The sequence below is a fragment of the Macrobrachium rosenbergii genome, chromosome 3 (assembly GCF_040412425.1).
Source record: "Macrobrachium rosenbergii isolate ZJJX-2024 chromosome 3, ASM4041242v1, whole genome shotgun sequence".
In the NCBI taxonomy this organism is placed as follows: domain Eukaryota; kingdom Metazoa; phylum Arthropoda; class Malacostraca; order Decapoda; family Palaemonidae; genus Macrobrachium; species Macrobrachium rosenbergii.
This window is the reverse complement of record NC_089743.1, coordinates 11,096,268-11,113,762: the sequence shown is the minus strand read 5'-3', so window position 1 is coordinate 11,113,762 and position 17,495 is coordinate 11,096,268. Positions and strand designations below refer to the sequence as shown.

General features: G+C 35.2%; 1 protein-coding gene across 1 annotated transcript in view; it reads left to right on the top strand.

Moving 5' to 3' along the window:
* LOC136850587 (uncharacterized) overlaps positions 1–11,012 on the top strand; it is an 85,528-nt gene extending 74,516 nt beyond the window's left edge. Inside the window, 2 exon segments of the mRNA XM_067124234.1 lie at positions 92–250; positions 10,597–11,012. Of these exon segments, the coding sequence (XP_066980335.1) occupies positions 92–250; positions 10,597–10,713 (276 nt within the window). The 3' untranslated portion in view covers positions 10,714–11,012.
* Positions 11,013–17,495: the final 6,483 nt, after the last annotated feature.

Here is a 17,495-nt window from a genome sequence, read left to right as displayed (position 1 = left end):
TAATAAGTTTAAGGTGTGTAATTTTAGTTTGCTACGATAAATTATATGTAAGTGATTTATTACTTCATTCAATGTTTTACCAAATCTCCAGACCTCGAATTCATTGCCCAAAACATCATATTTTAAGCTGGTCGACATATGGCTCTTCTTCGCTATTGTTATGATCTTCATTGTTGTTCTGCTGCAAACTCTGATTGACTTCTCAGAACAGGCCGAATTTAGTGAAGACTCATGTATCTACAAACTCATGGTAAGGATGTGTTACTTTATACTGTATAATGGTAGTGGTTCTCTTTTCTTTCTTTTTTCATCTCGTAACTGCTGTAGTTATGAGCTGTTAGCCCGTAAATTCTAAACGGAAAACTGAAAATGCGATTGTTCGACACTGGGTTTGTTATAGCACTTAACAGAATCGATCGATGTTGGCCCATAGCGTCCAGTATTAAACTCATGTCATGATTTGTATGCTGCTGAATACTGAAATATAGCAGTCATGAAAATATAAAGTTGATGCAGTGCGATGAAGGTTCTATTATGGGTGCTGTGCTTGTAGAGTTGTCATTTGCCAAATCTTAGAGTAGCCTGCATAAAAATTTTCTGTCTTCACAAATGTAGACTTACATCAACCAAGTTATCAATGACTGTTCTTTAATCTTTATATTCAAACGTTTAACCAGACCACCAAGTTTCCTAGGTTCATGGGATGAACTAAGGGACATGTTTTTAATGATGAGTGAATCTTGAAGCAAGACCGAGCTAAAGAAGTTGAACAGTTAAGTGTAAAAAACTCCTGAGGGTATGGATGATAAGTAAAAGGTAGACAGTGAAGAAGACACAGAAGAAACGTTACAAAGAATAATAACTGCCTACAGTGTTTGTTTCCTTGTAGCATGCTCATCCCTTACAGAATTTATGTAATAACAGGTGATATATTCTTATGGGTCTCATAGCCTGATTTAGTGCTTAAACTATCAGACAGCAATAGCTGTACAGATTACAAGGAAGACTAGAGGTGACCATTCCCACTTGGCAAGACCTATGCTGTATTATTACCTTTTGTTTTTCTCTGTTTTGCCTTTAGGCCGGAACCAAATATGTGCCATAATTACAGCATGGTCTTGCCGTGAAAGATGAAAAAGAATCAAATTTACAACCTGAAGAAGACAACGCTTTTGATATCCCCTAGCATGTGGGTGTTTAACACACACTCCCTTCCTTTTTTTTATTTTTATTTTATGCTATTCTCATTTTTACTGCATTTTCTAAATTTGAGAGACAGACAAACGCATACGATATTCCCTGGTGTGTGTGTGTGTGTGTAGAGTTATACACAAGAACACACATGTACACTCCTTTCCTTTGATTTAGGAAGGATGAAAAGAGTTATAAATAGTTCATCATGTTGGCAACAGCTATGTAACCATGTCAAAACATGACGAATGTTGCGTTAGTGGATATATATTTTGAATAAATATTTGCCAGTGAATGTCAGCATTAGGTTTGAGATGATGTATCAACAGTGATAAAATGTTCTCTTGTGCACTGTTATATGTGTGATAATCATATTAGAGTCGGACTAAAGAAGAAAGAGCTAAACCGGTGACATCAACATAGATGAAATGCCAAATATACACAGGCTTACAAGTAAAGCTTCCCTGATATTGTGAGACGAAATGAAAAATCATTAATTTCAATAAAACAAAGGCTAGAAGGCAATTCTAACCAGTTACATCTTACTTAATTTTGTAGTAGAATCCATGAGAGAGGTACCCAAGCCTCCTCTGGATTGATTAACTACTTTTTAATAGTGTTCTTGAAATGAATTTGCTTTGGACACATCATCATTGAGAAATGCCTTGTGTACAAAAGATGTAAACACTGTGTTTTACACACTCATATATACACTCATACACACACACATATACAGTTTCTATGATAAGACAAAATGAGAAATCAATGATCACAATAAAACAGACGATTAATGATAACCTCTTGAATAATGCTCATGAAAATAGCATATTAAAAGAGCCTAATCTACAGTGCAATGTGAAAGATGCAATACTGGGCGTAATTCAGGCTAAAGGAAGAATGTGAATAAAAAAATTGTTCAAATTGTGAGAAAAATTGAATATCCTGTATATACTGGCGTATCATCTGATCTCATGTATCATGCAACCCTTAAAATTTCGTCCCCAAAACATGACTCCATCCTATATCTCGTGTATCATGCGACTTGCATTTTCAGTAAACATTAGGCTAAGCCCTTTTTTCTGTAATTCCATCTTGTTAAGTAAAGAAAATACAAGTAGGCTTTACTTACTGAGCGAATTTCATTTTCGGTAGATTATACTATGTATGTGCAGCAAATTTCATTTACTGAGATCATACTGTAGTAGACTGTGCTTGTATTAGTCGGCTGCATTTATGAAAAAAAAGCACCTTACCCCCAAAAATTGCTACAAAAGGTATCTCAACTGTTTGTTTTAGTATCAGGTGTGCTTAATAACATATCAAAAGTCTGCCACAATCTGACCATGCAAAAGGTCTGATTTCCAAGATGGCGTCTATAATAGCCCCTGAATCCTTAAAATGCCTGTTACCCTATTATTCAAAATAGACAAGTAATGCTGGTGCCTAACACCTTATTTTTGGGATCTGGAAGCCCAATTAGCATATCTACATAATACTGAAGTGATTATACACTCACAAAATCCAAGATTTTCATAGTATGGCCACCATACTATGAAAATCTCCATTATTCATTCTAATTTATTTTATACAAGTAAATTTAGTGTCTAAACACCTGTTTTGGTGATCTGGGAATCTAAGGAGTATATCTGAATTACAGAGTATTGAGGAAAGTTTAATTACATATATACACAATTTAATATGGAAGATCAATATGGCTGTCAAACAAAACAAAAATAATTACGTATTTTAACCCATTTTACACAAGTAAATTTACTGTCCAAACCCCTGTTTTGGGAATCTACGAATCCAGTAAATTTATTTAAATCACAGTATATTACAGTGACTACATATATATAAAAACTAAGATGGAGGACCAATATGACTGCCAAACTAAAAAAATCATTCATTTCAACTTATATTAAAGAAGTAAACTTGCTGTCCAAACCCATGTATTAGGGATATGGCAATCCAATTAGCTATCTGACTTACAGTAAACTGAAGTGATTATATATATAAATAAAAAATGATGATATAATAACATGATAATAATATAGCATAAATGGATTTAGTAAGTAAAATATCAGTTTCATTACCATTACCTTGTTCTTAAATGCAGCTGTAATAGACTATTTGGCTTATACAAATGGATACCGTAAATGTAACACCCAGCCTAGGCCAATAGTTCATACATACACATTTTATATCTTGTGTATGGCAATACAGTACAGTGACAACTGATAAAGAAGTTGCTGTAAAAATACATTAATGGTAATAAAACCGTGGTAGTTTGTAGATAAATTCAGATAGGCTACCTACCTACGAAATTGTCATTTATGAGAGAGCAAAAGCAAGGGTTTTTTTTTTTTTTTTTCAAAGTGTATTTATACATTGTATTTTGTTGAACATATGGGAGTAAAAGGTAGATAATTGCCTTGTGCATAAAGTTTTCACTTGAAAGTGTGATGGTTGTTGTTTATAAGCATACTGAGTGTATATGCTTATGTGGTATTGACAAGGTGGTGGGGGTAGGGGTGTGGAGTTGCCATTTTTCACCAGTGGAGTTTTTCACCCGTGTTTATCCGGATTTCTCCCTTATCCGAAAGGGTCTTGCCTCTATTAATCCGGATAATCAAGAGCTTACTGTATGTATATATATATATGTCTTTATGTAAATAAACTACCCATAAAGGGAAAAGTATTTTGTAAAAAAAAAAAAAAGGCATTATATGGTATGACAAGACAGTCGAGCAGTGTAACAACTGACAACATGTCAATATTTTTTATCATGCTTGATTATCACTTGATAGATTATGCCAACAAGATCATGAAAGGTTTTGTACTGGATTTTTATGTTTTGAGAGCTTTGTTCCATAAATTTGTTCTTGATACATGCAATGCTTTGAAAACTAGTTTTCCCATAGGGAAGGGTATAATACACCCAACGAATATAAAAGAAAGATAAGGTGAAAGGCAGTCATAGAGAAGAACATATGTTTAAGATGCCCTTAAATTACGATGCTGGGATGTAGTGGTCTAAGGCCCTTATTCATCTGTGTCCTGCCTAATCTGTATGGGCCTTCCTGGCATGAATCCATGGTCAGCTTACAGTGCTGCCTGATAGCATGCTGTTTGTCATAACTCCTGTTCCCACTGTACTGAAAATCACTGGAAATCGTGCCTACCTTCATGGTACCAAGTGATCTCAGTGCTGAAGGATGTTTCCTAACATCTGTGCAGTCATGGTCTCATGGTGCCACAGTCAGTTTGCCAATCCTGAAACTTCTAATGATGCAGTGACCATCATGTTTCTACTGTGGGTCTGTCCTGTGCTGGCTTGAGTGTTTCTTAGCCTGTCTCTTGTCTTTACTACTAATCCAGGAACAGTCTCGGTCAGTATGACTGCCTGTCCTGTGTTGAAGTGAATATGTATGGATTTCTGGCGCTTGAACACTCTGGGAAAGACAGAGACATTGGAGAAGTTGCACACTCCTTTAGAATAGCTGGGGCTCTTTGGATCTATGCCTGTGTCATCACTATACAGAGAAGAATAAGATGATTCAATGATTTTAATTAGTATTAGTACCTGTTGAGCTGTTGACAGTACTGCATACATATAAAAAAAAAAAGGCAGTTGCCTGCTGTGGACATGGAATCCTAGTGTGAATGCATGGGACTACTGCCTCTGCAAAAAATTGCAGTAAATGGGGTATTTGCAGGCCACAAAAAAGGGCTCTTATAAGTGTCATGGGTTTATAGTGAAACAAACTGAATTGACAAAATTTGTTTGTATAAATATCATGGGTATGGGTAGGGGATTTGAATGGGTTGGATGGTAAGTGGTTAAATATTAACTTGAAATCTTAACCAAAACTCCTAAGAACTAATTTAGGACACATTTCGGTAATGTGATACAAATATAAGAGGAGGGAATGTAGTATCCGCCAAAGTCATAGAACAGTTGCATTACTGCCGAGAGCATGGAGGCATTTAAAACATGGAACTATAAATAGCGTTTCCTGAGGCCACTCATCTCGGATAGGAAAAATGGGAGGAGCCATTATAAGGATAGGTGCTGGCACCAAACAATATAATGATGATTATTCCACTGAAGCTAGTAAAAGGTCAGTAGTGTATGAAATTAACAATACTATAAAGGTTCATTACTTTTTTAATTTATCAATTATAAATCTAGTCAGGAAGAAGTTAGACTAGGCTGGAGGTACAGTGACTGTTACAATGGAAATGGAAAACATGAAATGCACACATAAGCTGATTAATATAACAGAAGTTCCGTGATTTTGCTTGAACAGTTATGGCTCTTGCTTTGAGGCTTAAAGTGCCTTACATGATAGTGTACATCTACAGCTGTGGTTAGATGAATAGGCTAGATGTTACCACAGGAAACAGCATTTCATGTATGTTACCAAAACTGCTAACTGTAAGGGAAAACAGAGATTATGATAAACTTTCAGGAGTACTACAATGAACTGAGCATTGGTTGGTGTGGCTTACACAGTAGACGAGGTATTTGTTAAAAATGGCCAGCATGGTCAGTGCATTTGAATGCACTCAGTTGGCTGAGGGCCGTGGTATACCTTAAAAATTTTATACTGGTACTAATGAATGAAGCCCACCTGAATCACTCATAAAAAAGTTAAAAGTTTAAAGTTATGGCCTACGGGGCACTGACTCTGGGTCAGATGATGCTGGGTGTTCATTTAATAGGTAGCCAGGAATATGGACTGCATTTAAAGGCCAAGATACCTTTGTACATAAAATTTCTGCCTTTACCACTTCTGCCAGTACCAGTCACTCATACAAACGTGGTTCTTTATATGGTAGCCATTTAAATATGTGCTAAATTTTAAAACTCGGTACACACTAGGGTTAGTCTTTTAGTTCTTAGTTCTCTGGGGGAGTTTTGTTTAGGTAACATAATTTCAGCCATACCTTGGTCAAACTAGGGTTGTTAGGTGTTGCTGGAAGTTTACATCCAATTTCGGGTAAGGATATTGTCCTCTTATCTTATCTGTTATTTTATTATTCCAGTGTGATAAGTTTAGGACATGTAGTACTCCATTCCCCCCCCCCCTCCCGTTAGTATTGTTTTTGCTTTTATTTCTGGGTTTACTGATTTTTTTAGTCAGGAATTTTTACATCAAGGTCATCATTCAAGAATGGTGATTGAAAAAATTGTGCATGTTCTCGTAAACAGGTTTATGACAATAAGTCAGTTCAGAAGGCGCATGATATAAGAGCTCTTTACATTTATAACAGTCTTTGACTTCTAAACTTGCAATCTAAACTGAACCTTCCAGATGACTAAAGCGAGACAAAAATGAAAAAGAAGTACATATAGAAGACTTTTGCCAAGGGTGAAAACTAAGACAAACTCCTAGATAAAAGAGTGAAAGAAATTGCCCTAGATCTTTGGTAACTATAATGGTGAACATTCGTTTAATGAGCTGAACATAATTATTGAAGAATACTAAATTTGGCTTTCTGGCGCTCAGATGAACCAATTTTACTTTACTCCCGATGCGGTCATGCTGACCAATGCAACTAAGAAAAGATAGCCACAGATTACTCTAAGATAATCCTACCAAATTTTGAATTTTGTCTTTCGAGATTGGTGCCACAGTTAAATAATGTTAAAGTGAGATATGTATCCCATACAGAGGGTATTACGTTTCCCTTTGATTGTGGGGAAAAAATTCTCTAAAGAAGTCACTGCTTATAATTATGAATTTTTTATAAATAACAGACCTCGCCATGGAGTGGGAATCTTGTAAGAGATAAAAATTCCTTAAAATGATAGCCAGACATTCCTTGAATAATTCCAGATTTACTGTAATTTAGTGGTGCATTTACTTTTCTGTACAACAAGTTGATTTTGCCTGCTGCCTGAAAATGAATGGGTTCGTAATATTACATAGGGGTGTTCTGTCTTGATAAACAGTATTTGGCGAACACATAAATTCAAGGATAGGAGGGAGGGTTAGAGAAACTGGGATTTGAATTATAAATTGTACTTTGGTAAATAAAGTATATACAGTACAAAAGGATGCAGTTGATATCCCAGATGATCAGCTGGCGGTCCCTTATTTTTCTTTTGACGTTTTTGCTAGAGGTTTCTAGCTAAGTAAATTCAGAATTTTAAATGGTACATTATTTCCATAGACAGCTAGCTAATGGGGAAAATAGTTCGGAAGTTTCCTAAAAATTTTTTATTAATGAATAATAATTGTTATTAATGAATAATAAATGTCAAGAGATCTTCCTAAAGAGGTTTAATTGGATGCTCGATAGCATCAACGATGTAATGCAAAACTTTGTTTAAAAATCCTTGACGAGTCTGCAATCTCTGACTGGAGCCTAGGCTCATAAACTAAACTGCATGTAACTAACGACCCAAAAAATATAGTTCTCAAGCAGTTTAGAACCCCAGAAACTAGTGAATACCAGAGACTCCAAGACCCAAGGTGGAACTATAAATTCAATAGCTTCCAGTGTAAAACTTAGCACTCTGTTACAAATTTCTGCTGTATTCATTGCATAATTAGTTGAATCCTATGTGCTGACAAACAGGCTTGTAGGAGGAGGGTGGATGTCTCTTTTACCCTCCCGTTCCCCCTTTCTACCCTGCTCCCACCCGGGGCTGACAAACCAGTTTGCAGGGGTGGGTGGCTGTGTCATAAAAAAAAGTCCCCTGCTGTCACCTGGGGGAGGACAAACAATATCCACTCGGATTTTATTGTTATAGCTAAGCTTTATTGAGAAGATATCCTTTTTTAGGAGCACAGCAACTTGAGTAAAGTAGTGATAGTGATGTAGAAACCTTATTTTATTGACATATTTTTATATTCTGTTAGGATAATGGAAGGGTAAAAGTAAAATCTCTCTTAATATAACGTTTAATTGTGCACTCCCATAATAGCATCAGTTGTAAGTTATTGCTGGATTTATGAGGAAAATATTTATCTTCCAGAGAAGCATATTTGGGATGAAAGAAAAACAATCCCGAGGCATCCCTTCAGGTAAAACTCAGTCAGATGTTACCCGGGTAAATGTCCAGGAGCCACAGGACCATGCACGTGGGACTAAGATGAAAACCAATTGCTGGGATGACAAGAATGAGCCTCCACTTGATGCTTATGGGCAATTTGCCTATGGAAAAGTGATGTCTCCCAAAGTTAATATTTCCTTGCTTATCAGAAGCAGGATTTTAATCCCTGTCATCTTTTTCCTTTTTAATGCTGTGTATTGGGGAGCAACCATAAGGTAAATGACTATGAAGCCTTGCAGTGTAAGCCTACATTAAAACTTCTATGCACAATAGCACTTAGAAATTACTTTTTGGCACAAAAGATGTCTTACAAACCATGCCTTGGTTGTTTTAATTCTGGTGACAATATAGTAAGTTGAAAAGTGGAAAATTTGAAAGCACTTCGAGCACCAATTAAAAATAGCCCTATTTTCATGGATTTTCAAGTTCCAGAACTCTTATGCATATAAATGTGTAATGGCACTTCCATCTTTTTATATATCCAGAAAGCTTTTCTGCATGTAGATTAAGTTATATCCATTTCCCTGTTCCTTTTTTAAATGTAAAGCAGGAATGCGCTTTTGTTTAAGGCACTTAATTTTTTATACTTAGCCGCATGTGAATTTATATACCCTTACACCTTCCATTACTAAACACTATAGTGCATGTGTGCTCTGCGTTTGTTCTACTAGTGTGCGATCATCCTTAGGGACAGTGCCATATGGACAGTGTCATATGGACAGTGCTTGCATTAAGCGCCACAGTCTTGAGTAACATGCCACTCCATTGCTTGTTCTTTATTTTTGTTCTTTATCTCTATACTTTTCCTCAATTTTGTGTGACTGTTTACTCTTATTCTTCAATAACTCACTTCTGCTATCGCCATTGCTTTGAGCTATAGTATATTGCACTTTCATGTGTAAGTTGTAAATCATAATAAGGAATTTCATGACTTATAAGATTATTATGATGAAGTTAGAAGTCCAGTATTAGAATTTCATGACTTATAAAATTATTATGATGAAGTTAGAAATCCAGTATTAGTTATTAGCTGTTGGCATCGTAATTTTTTACGGATAGACTTACTGAGTCTCACTGGAGTGTAAATAGGAGTTGGTATTTTGCTGTTTTCTCTCATTCAGAATTGAATTCCAACATTGTTTTCTCCCAAAATTTATCAAAATTAACCCATTGTTTTGAGTAATTTATGCATGAAAATATATCTGCAAGATTTTATTGTAAACGCGGTCGTAAATATCAAAGATTGAGAAGGTTCGAATATTTGTTGAGGAAAGGTGAGGACCAGTTCATCAGAAAAATAGTAGCTTCGGAAGGAACTGGAGGCAGGCTATAGAAAAGACAGTGAGAGAACCTGCTTAGAGAAAATCTAAAGCAAAAACGTTGATAACGATGATGACTCATAAAACTATGCAGGGACTTTACTTTGCCTCAGAGTATTGGAAGACATCAGAGTAGGGCTAAGAATCAAGAGCTTTATTTTTTCAACAGTTGGTATCAGTCCTGGTTGCTTAAATTTTTATCCCCTCTTACTTATACAAAAGAATTCTGCAATACTCTTGGCTTAAGACATTTTAATTCTTGACACGCCATTTTTGATACCACTGATAATTTATCCGAAAATATTTCTTGATAATATAGGCTGTCACGCTCACTATTGTTTCTAGTTCAGTCTTTTCAGTTAGCAGCATAAGCTTTGGATGCACTTAAAGTGATGTGCTAAAGGATGAATTGTAATGTGAGGGATACATGTTGTTATCAGAAAAGTAGTTGAAATATCTAGCGCAGCTAGCAAAGTAATTTAGGCATCACTCTAAAAAAACATGATAGGAATGGCTGTTAGACAGTTTTCATTGAGAATCATGGTATACACATTTTGTATGAGGAAATTTGTATTTGTAGGCTAACTGTCCATTGATTACAGTAGTAAAACAATTTAATAAATTGTCATGCACATTGGGAACAAAGTTACAGCCACCAAGTAGCATATGTAGCCATGTGCACCTTTTGTGTTTAGGATAGAGTAGTAAACTGGTTTTGTGAGTTGGACCTTGCTGAAATTCAAAAATTACATGTATGGGTTAAAGGTTAGGAGAAAAGTCGATACCTCATATAGAAGAATGGTGAATATTATTAGTTTTTAAGTAATCTTAATTATATTGGTCTAGAAACTTCTGAAAACCCTCTGAGTTCTTGCTGAGGGTTTTCTGTATCAATTTTAAATCGTTAATTTTAAGCCTTGCCGTTTTGCATAACAGTTTGTAGGTAGGTTGAGTGACACAAACTTAAGAGATCATTCAGTGAAGCTTAAGTCATTGTTAATATCAGATTCTTTTTGACAGATATCTCCATACGTTGGAAGAGGACAAGAAATTTTTGTAGAATTGGTGGTGTGGTACAGCTGGAAAGTATTTCATATTACAGAATCACAATTGTATAATGATACAAGATTCATATAAATTGTGCAGTTGAATTAAGTTATACCGCCATTCATTCCATGTTTACAACACTGCTACTACATGCCTCTATGGCCAGGGCATTTGATTAGCAGTTCCATGGCTGAATATCACTTCCTTGTGAGAAGAAAATGTTAATAAATAAAAAATGATTTAATATTTAGATTACTATTTTGTAAAATGACCAAAAGTCATTGATTTCTTCAAATAGTGTATACTCTCCAGTTTAAACAGTACTTTTTTACATCGGGAAATATCTGAATCCTGGTGAGGTTGCACAATATACAGTTCAGTGAGAGAGCTTTGTTAGTTTCATTCAACATCCACACTATACAATCAGTATTAAATTAAATTTCTTCTCTCTTTTCCTCTTCTGTGACACTCACGATCAGTCAACTCTGTTAGTTGAAACGTAATTTGATGTGGATTCCCAAGAGAAAGTCTTTTTAAATCCTTGTAATATAGAGACAGAAAGGGTCTGGGGATGTGGTAGGACTGGGAAAGTTTCCAAGGTGGGCGTCAGATGGCTGGGTGCCATGGGAGGGTAGCAGTAGTAAGGCTGTTTACATGTTCTCACAACACAGAAAGTGTTGTTTTGGAAGGTGGGTAGAGCAGGGAAGGAATTTCCCTGGCTGGGAGAGGGGGTGGGGGAGAATGCAGTGTAGGATGGGTGGAGAGGGGTAGGCAGGCATTTGGCTTCGATAAAGCTTTTTTTTTTTTTTTTTTTTTACGTTTATGCTTATTCCAAATTTTATTAAAGGACATGTACAGTACTGTGCTGTAAACTGTATTGAAATACACCAAGCATAAAGCAAAAATAAGGAGAGATTTGGTATAGAAAGAGAAAGAGAGAGAACAACAACTGAGGCTTCGCATTATGTTAAAGCCTATAACACAGTCACTCCTTTCCTTATTTATTTTTATCTTACGCTACACTATTCTTATTTTTATTTTCACTACATAAAAGATGAAAAAGGAATCAAACTTCTACCCAACAGAGATAAATGCATTTGATATCCCTAGAGTGTGCATATACAGCACTCACGCACACAAATTCGCTTTGGCTGATGGCATCGAGACAAGTTATAAATCGCATTGTGTTGCCAACATTTACAAATTTGCATTTTAAGTATTTTTGATTAGAGATGAAACATCAACAGTGATAAAATATTCTCTTGTGTATTGTTATGATATGTGTGATAATCATACTTAGAGTCATCTAAACTTGTAATGAAATACTGTACAGTAAATCAAGCAAAGCAAAAAATAAAGGCAATGGTTACTGCGCTATGACATACACAGAGTGAAAGAGGTATGTAGGGAGATTGTTCTTGGCTTATAAGCACGGCGTCACTTAACACGTCCTGCAACGTCACTCTTTATTGGCTGATATGAATGTCATCAGTTTAACAGTGTGTGGTAGAAGGTGTGAGGTTTGGACCACCACACATTTTTTTAAGCTTTTCTCGTTATTGGCAGGAATGTATGCGTCATTATGATAATTTTATTTTTAATGGGCGATAGGCATACAGTATGCATCATAAACATATCTTACACTAATTCGGAAAGTTTCAATGCACTCGGTAACATAGACCGTTTTCCCTCTTTGTATAGTAGTACGTGATCAGTCACTTGTTTTGAACTGTTCGTGAGTGCATTGCTAATGCAATGATATAACCCAAGCATGTGGCTTTCATTGCAGTGCCTGCAGAATTGGAAGTCCTGCTTGTGTTGTGTGTGGTGCTTGTAATTTTTTGTATGGCCCCATCTCGTCCTAAGAGAGTGAGAAGGGTGCTGACCCTTCAACGGAAACTAGAAATCATTGGGAGAATGGAGGCAGGTTGTTCTAGGTCACATTAATGGAGGAATATGGCATTGCCCAGTCAACCTTGCATGCTATCAAGACTTCCCAGGACGAGCTGAAGAGGTACACAGCAGACGTCAGGAAGAAGACAACCAGAAGTCAAGCCTGCAAGGTCATGGCAAAAGGCCATTATGAGGATATAGACCATAGACCAGTCTACCTTGATCTGGTGTCGTCAATAAAGGGCTGCTCCCCCTCGATGTGGGACCAACTTGACGTGGTGAGGGGGCTCTTGAACACCAGGAATTTGTTCCAGGGTTTGAGTCCAAGAGTCTCATATATTATTATGTATTCCTTTGGACTAATTTTGTGGAATTTTCCACTTTTTGTAAAATTTATTGTACCTGATAAATAGGAAAAGATATCATAGCTGGGGTTGGGTTTATATCCGAAGCTAAATAATGGGAGCTGTGGTAGGACCATCAACTGCCCAATAATGTTTGGATCTGAGAGCTATAAGCTTGATATCTCAAAGGCGGAACTATTCTTTAGGGCTGGACCACGGATTCCAGGGGGGTCTGGTTCTAGGGATAGGACTCCTGGCATTCTATCAGTTTGCCCCATAACATAATTAGGGTGGGGATGATTGTATTCTTGTAATACTCTCAGTCCTAGCAAACGGGTTTGGCTTACACTTGTGCCACTCTAATCATGTTGTGCCATCCCCTGCAGGGTAGGGTAGGGTAGGAACGCGGACATTTGGGAGTCGGTTCTCACTTGTGCCATTGGTGGAAGAATAAACTCCATGAAAAGCTGATGATATCTTTTTAAGGTTTTCAGGTTAATTTTTTTTCCCTCTCCAATCTTTATGATAGGTAACAATAAAAGATTCAGGTACCCTGAGCCTTTTGATGGTACGAACTAGACGCATTTGACGACTGCTGGAACCTCTTCTGACAACTGTTTAGAAAAATGTAAAAAAAATCTTAGTGTAATTACACTGGAACCCAATGCTCTAGTACAAAAAAAAAAATATCTTGACCCAACCTTGACTTACTTCGACTCCCTCTTTGGAAGTGGAAGTTGGTCAAGATTCCTGACATTAGAAACGGGGAAGAAGATATCAGAATTGAAAAAAGAAAACTTCGCGTTGAATCGATATTCAACTACTGAAAAGCCATTCAGACAAATAAAAGACCAGATGCGGTTGATAGAAACCACAACAAAAAATCAATCGGAAAATTACTTAACTATGAAAACTGTTGATAATATAAAGGTACATATAAAAAAACATGACAACATGATCAGTGTACAGGGTACCATAGTACTCCCTGATAATGATGAAGAACCAGCAGAAAAGAATATATTGCTGGATTCCCTTAAAAAAAGCTACAACAATGTGCAAAATTGCGAAATATACAACATAGCTAGTAGACGGAGTAATGGAAAAACACTGAGAATAGCAAAGATAAAATTTAAAAGTTATGAATTTCTCTTAAAAATTAAAATTATGCGCCAAAGCAGAGAACTGAGACCGTATGTTCCAAAACCACTACAGTGCCAGAACTGTAGTATGTATGGACATACAAGGAAAAATTGTCGTAATACATCTATATGTGCGTTTTGTGGATCTGACAAATATACCACAGGGGAGGTGTGGTGAACCAAAACTGTGGACAAAATCACCATGCAAGATCTAAGGAGTGTATGTATTATATATACAATACAGAATTAAAATTACTTCAGGAGAGAACAGGAATGCCTATAAAAGAGGCCAAATTAAAATTAAAAGTTAGAGGAATGAAATAAAAATGGAGATAGATAAAAGTAACAGAACCCTGATAGATGAATCTCCAGGAAAAATAACTACTTTGCAAGAGGAAACTAATAAAGCAAAGAACCAAGAAACGTATACAGACATTTGTTCAAATTCATTTCAGATATAAAGAGAAATGGAAACAAGAAGATAATACAAGTACCACAGAAATATTAGAAGAAATTTATGATGAATTAGAAGCTAAAAAAAAAAAAGGCCTGTAGAGAGAACTCCACCCAAGACCAAAAAACCGACTATTATTAGAGTTACATCAAATAAACTCAAGGCGGGAAACCCGAAGAAAGAACATAAACCAAAAAATATAGTATACCTTTTTCTCCTAAAGTAATAATAAAACCAATGGAAACACATACCCAGAACATCAGATAAATAGTAGAGGAACAAACCATTGACAAGAATGATTATGTAATGGGAGAAGGAGTAAACGAAAAAACGACACATGAAAACACATGTTGATGTAATAAATGTTTCATTGAACTGTGCAACAAAAACAAAAGCATAACAAAAGACAGTTTAACAAACACTATACGAAATTTTGTAAGATATAGAAATAAAGAAATTACTAGTTTAGACATTCACGAAAAGGTCTGTATGTGAATTAGACACCTAATGTCTTATAAAGAAAAACAAATAAATGTCGTAAATAAAATTTTAGAAAAAATTCAAATTGCTGATCCACAAAAAGAAAATAATACTTGAACGCATTAAAATAATATTTTCAGTAATTACATTATACAATGGAACGTAAATGGTCTACAGACCAGATTACATTTGAGAGAAATACAACGATTACTAAGGGAATATGAACAAATGATATGTTTACAACATGTCAACAAAACAGTTCAACAGTAGGTAAATATACCTTAGTATCTACATCTAGAGAGGAAGAAGAAAATTTAGGTACTGCTGTGTATATACATAACAAAGTATGTTATGAGAGAATACCCATCAGTAAAGTTTACAGACTTGCAAATATCAAGTATTAAAATACGAATAAAAACGTTAATTACATAATTTATAATTGATACAACCAACATAATAAAAATTACGACATTGATAAACTTAAAGATTTACTTAACAGTACCAAGGAACCTATATTAATAGTTGGCGATTTTAATGCTCACAACCAGATATGGGACTGTAATTGAACAAACTCAAATAGAACAGGGAGTAAAATAGAAGAGTTCATGGATTCAGACGACATGTTATGTATAAATGACGTTGAAATTAGCACATATTTTTCAAAAGCACATGGAACATTTTCGTCAGTAGACTTAACTGTATGTACAACAAGTATAGTTGACAGATTAGATTGAAATACAGTTGATGACTTGCACACCAGTGGTTATTTCACAGTATTAATTTCCTTATTACAAAATAATCCTGTAAAACATGTCCCTCACAATAGCATTTATAAAGCAGATTGGGAACAATATGGAATGCACACTAGAAATACCCCACCAGTTCAGTATTTAAAAGACCATAATGAAACTAATAAATTTCTTGTTGATTTCATTAAAAATGCTGCTGATAAAGCAATACCAAACTCTAAACCCCATCCAACAAAACACAAAGTTCCATGGTGGTCTGATAAGCTAACAGAATTTTAATAAATATAAAACAATAGGAAGACGATTAGATAATTAGAATGGAAAGTTCAGTAAAATAAATAAAACATTACCAGTATTAGAAGGAACTTTACAAAAAATGACGGTATTATTACTAGAAATTGATACATTAAAACCTCTATACAACAAAATATCTGCAAAATTTAAAAAGGAAGTAATTCAAGGAAGAATCATTTCATGGAGGAAATGTGTATTAGATCTCTCTAATAATACTCCCATACAAAAAATATGGGAAAAATTCACGAAAATGAGTGGTACCCATGTTAAACCACCTAGACATGCCATATTAAAAGATGGGAAGTAAATACTTCATCCAAAAGAAATAAGTAATATAACAGGAGATAACTTAGCAAATGTAAGTAGTGATAGAAAATTTAAATGAACACTTCCTCACAAAGAAAAATAATATAGAACTAATAACAAATTTTGAAACAATAGAAGATATATATTATAATAGAAAATATAATATGGAAAAATTGAAATATGCTCTCTCGAACAGCAATAAATCTGCTCCTGGAGGTGACAATATGTTTTGAGATGATCTGCCACTTAGCACCTTTGGCATAGTCATGACAGTTTTATAATCATTTACAACTTCGAAATTTATTTCCTGATGGATGGCATAAAGCTATAATAATTCCTATCCCCAAACCTGGAAAGGATCCCAGTAATGTAAATAATTACAGAACAATTTCTTTAACAAGCTGCTTATGCAAAGTAGAGAAAATGGTGAATGCTTGACTCTCATTGGCACATTCGAGAAAATAAAATTCTGACTCCCACTCAGTTCAGGTCACAATGTAACAGATCTGCATTAGATTTTCTCTCTGACTTGGAAGACCATATACGTAGAGGCTTTGAACAAAAACAAATTACTGTAGCTGTCTTTTTTGACATTGAAAAAGCATTCAATACTGCATGAAGGTATGCTGTATTAAAAACTTTACAAAACAACATCGGTGGACATTTACCTAGGTTTATCCAAAACTTTTTGACAAATCGCAGTTTTCAGGTGAGAATTGATGATGTTCTGTCCAGAAAATTTCCATTTGAAAATGGTGGTCCACAGGGAAGTGTCCTTAGTGACACACTGTTTACTTTAGCAAATAATGATATCAGTAATAATCTACCTATTGGAATTATAAGTAACCTGTATATGGATGATTTTGCTATATATTATTCAGCATCTTGAATAAAACATGCAGAACGAATCATTAATAAAAGTATAGTAAAAATAGATGAATGAACCTCATCTGTAGTTTTTAAATTTTCCATAGATAAAACTCAAGCAATCATTTTTTATAGAAATAAAAAATGGAAAAAAGGTGAAGAAATAGATTTAAAAATCAGAAACCATAGTATACCAATTGGCCAAACAGCAAAATTTTTGGGATTAGTGTTCAATACTCACTTGAACTGGAAAGCCCACATAACATACATAAAATCAAAATGCAAAAGAGCATTAAATCCCATTAAAAAACTTTCAAACACTGCTTGGGAAGCCAATAGACATACC